Source organism: Octopus bimaculoides, chromosome 18 (genome assembly GCF_001194135.2).
Source record: "Octopus bimaculoides isolate UCB-OBI-ISO-001 chromosome 18, ASM119413v2, whole genome shotgun sequence".
NCBI classification, from domain to species: Eukaryota; Metazoa; Mollusca; class Cephalopoda; order Octopoda; family Octopodidae; genus Octopus; species Octopus bimaculoides.
In genome coordinates, this window is record NC_068998.1 from 52,139,672 (window position 1) to 52,142,849 (window position 3,178).

Consider the following 3,178-nt stretch of genomic DNA (forward strand, 5'->3'; position numbering starts at 1 on the left):
CCCTGGAATGATGGTGCATAAAGGCACTGGCACAAATCATAGCAGATGAGAATTGTCTGTTATGGGTGCTGGAATTCCCTTATTATGAGATTTCCATCTACTGGATCTCATCAGTGGTGGGTATCCGATGACTGCATACCAGTCAAATTTCACTGCCATGTAGCATGGTTGTTCGTACGCATGCGTCATACAGTCTGCCTTTTACTCTGAGTGAGAGTCCCTTTGTCGCCAGCAGGGGTAAGAGCTCTCTAAACTTTGCCCAGGCTATTCTTATTCTAGCAGCTACACTTTCAGCGCACCCACCCCCACTACTAACTTGGTCGCCCAGATAGCGGAAGCTATCGACTACCTCTAGTTTTTCACCCTGGAATGATGGTGCATAAAGGCACTGGCACAAATCATAGCAGATGAGAATTGTCTGTTATGGGTGCTGGAATTCCCTTATTATGAGATTTCCATCTACTGGATCTCATCAGTGGTGGGTATCCGATGACTGCATACCAGTCAAATTTCACTGCCATGATATATAGAACGTCAGCATTGAAGTTTAAATTTGTGAAGAGTAAGTCTAAGGGAAGTAACTGAGGACAAAAGAAAATGTTAGATTAACAGTGAAAAACCACAGAAGTGTAAGTTGACCATATATTAGGTGCGCTGTATCCTTAAGCAAGACACTTTATTTCACGTTGTTCCAGTCCAGTCAGCTGGCAGTAATGAGCTGTACCTGTAATTCAAAAGGGGCCAGCCTTGTCACACTCTGTGTCACTATGAATCTCCCTGAGAAGTATATGAAGGGGTAAGCATGTCTGTGGAGTGCTCAGCCACTTGCCACATTCATTTCACGAGCAGGCTGTTCCGTTGATCGGATCAACTGGAAAACTTGTCATCGTAACCTTGTGAGTGGATTTGGTAGATGGAAACTGAATGAAGCACATCGTATATATTTGTATGTGTGTGGATGTGTGTGTGTTTCTTCCCACCAGGCTTGACAACCAGTGTTGGTGTGCTTACATTCCCATAACTTAGCAGTTCGACAAAAGAGACTGATGGAATAAAGATTAGGGTTGAAAAAAAATAAGCCCTGGGGCCAATTTGTTCAACAAGCATTCTTCAAGGCAGTGCTCCAGCATGGCCACAATTTAATGGCCGAAACAAATAAAAAATGTCTCCATATTCTTTATTTCTAACAAAACAGTTTTTTTCTATAATTACTTCCCTTAGACTTCATCAGACTTTTCAAGTTCTTTCATTCTCCAGCTCTAAAGATTATGCTCATGTAAATTTTGGGGTTGCTGCTCCCTTGACACCCAGGCCACATTCCTAGCACCCCCACCCCAATTACCAAAGACCGGTTTCTGAAGCAAATTTCAAAGCAACTGTATTTCACAAATGAATCTACCAAATTTACTCACAAGGCTTTGGTTGACCCAGGGCATTAGTAGAGGACATTTGTCCAAGGTGCCATGCAGTGGGACTGAACCTGAGAATATATGGTCAGGAAACAATCTTCTTACCCACACAACCACACCTGCATTTAATACACCTGTGGGATGTATTGCAAAATATTCTGCGACCATCGATAAAGGAATTGAAATAACAAATCTTCTTACTTTATTTTTCTTCTCTTCTTCCTTGATTGCGTGTGTTTTCAATTCCTGTTCCTTCAACTTGTCGTATCGGGGACAAGCCTTGGAAATCTGTAATATCTACAGATTAAGAAATAAAAAAGAAAAAAACCAAAACTGAAATTTTTTTTTAAATTCTGTAAGTTACTACTGATATACAGATTCAGAAGTAAAAACCTTACTACTACTACCACCACCACCATTATCAATACAACTACAATTGCTCCTGGGAAAAGTCATTTAAATTTATCAAGCCTCAGTCTACTAGGCTAACAAACAGTTGTCCTTCAGACCCAATAGAGGAGGCTTTACATGCCACTGGCCAATTTGAGTTACTTCCCTTAGCTCATGTCTAAATTATGTAAATTACCTAGACCATAAATGTGTTCAACTCTTTGCATAAGTCTAAGTCTCTTGGCTCCTGCAGATAAAGTTGGGCAACTGTTGTCCTGATGACAGCTATTGAGGCAGAAACATGTGCCTTTAACTGTCCTCTTACCTCCAGACAGACTAAAAGACTTTTCCTTGATAGCATGTCAACTTTGGAGAATTCTTGATTCTTAGGGTTATCTCCTCTTCTCACATGGATCTCATCTTAATTGCCATTTGATTACCATGACACATCTTCTACAGACAGAAATGATTTTTAATAAATGAAGAATTTATGCTGTATGGTACTTGATATACTTGTATTTATCTATGTCATTGTTCAAATACATGCCACTAGTCACTCTGAATTATTCCTCTTCACTCACCTTCATCTAAATAATGGTAAATCACAAACTTACATTATCCTCTTCGGTAGGAATCATACTGACAGGAATCGGTTGCCAACTGATGTTGGAATTCCAAATCTGTCCTCCTTCAGGCGGGTAGAGACCAGCAAGGTTAGAATACGCACTCATCAAACAGCGCTGCACGGCAGAACTCTGAGCGCTGATCTGCAACGGAAAGATGGGAAAAATATTTAGTGTCACAGACTGTTGCGAAAACATAATGAAGATATATTACAACAAGGTATTTAGTTTAACCATCATCACTGTTTAACATCCACCTTTCATGCTTGCATGGGTTGGACAGAATTTTCTACAGCCAGATGCCCTGCCTGTAATATTTCTCTATGGCCAGACAAGTTTTTCTATGACCATATGAGATCAAGACAAGAGTACATACACAGACACATACAAGTGTGTGTGTGTGTCCATGTGTGTGCTGGACGCTCCGGTCGTTAGATAATGGATGAGGGTTCGACAATTTCTTACCGAACAACTACACAGAATGATTTCTTTTATAGTGATCAAGTATTTGTGTTCACATACGCTCACTTCCTCCATCAAATCAACATTACCTGTACAGGTGTAGCAGGTGCCCAATGCCAGACAGCAAAATGATTGCAGAGCAATGTGAAATGAAGTGCTTTGCTCAAGAGCATAATGCAATGCCTGGTCTGGGAATTGAACCCATAACCCCACAATCGTGAGTGCAACACCTTAACCACTGAATCATGTGCCTTCATATATATATATATATATATATATATATATATATATATA

The 3,178-nt window shown here is 40.2% G+C and overlaps 1 protein-coding gene across 1 annotated transcript in view; it reads right to left on the minus strand.

Annotated features, from left to right (window-relative positions):
- Positions 1 to 3,178, minus strand: part of LOC106873045 (prostatic acid phosphatase) — a 24,661-nt gene that overhangs the window by 10,232 nt on the left and 11,251 nt on the right. The window contains exons 4-5 of the mRNA XM_014920252.2: positions 2,414 to 2,566; positions 1,611 to 1,706 (exon numbers count right to left, since the gene is read on the minus strand). Coding sequence (XP_014775738.1) covers positions 1,611 to 1,706; positions 2,414 to 2,566 — 249 coding nt within the window. The remainder of the gene's footprint in view (positions 1 to 1,610; positions 1,707 to 2,413; positions 2,567 to 3,178) is intronic.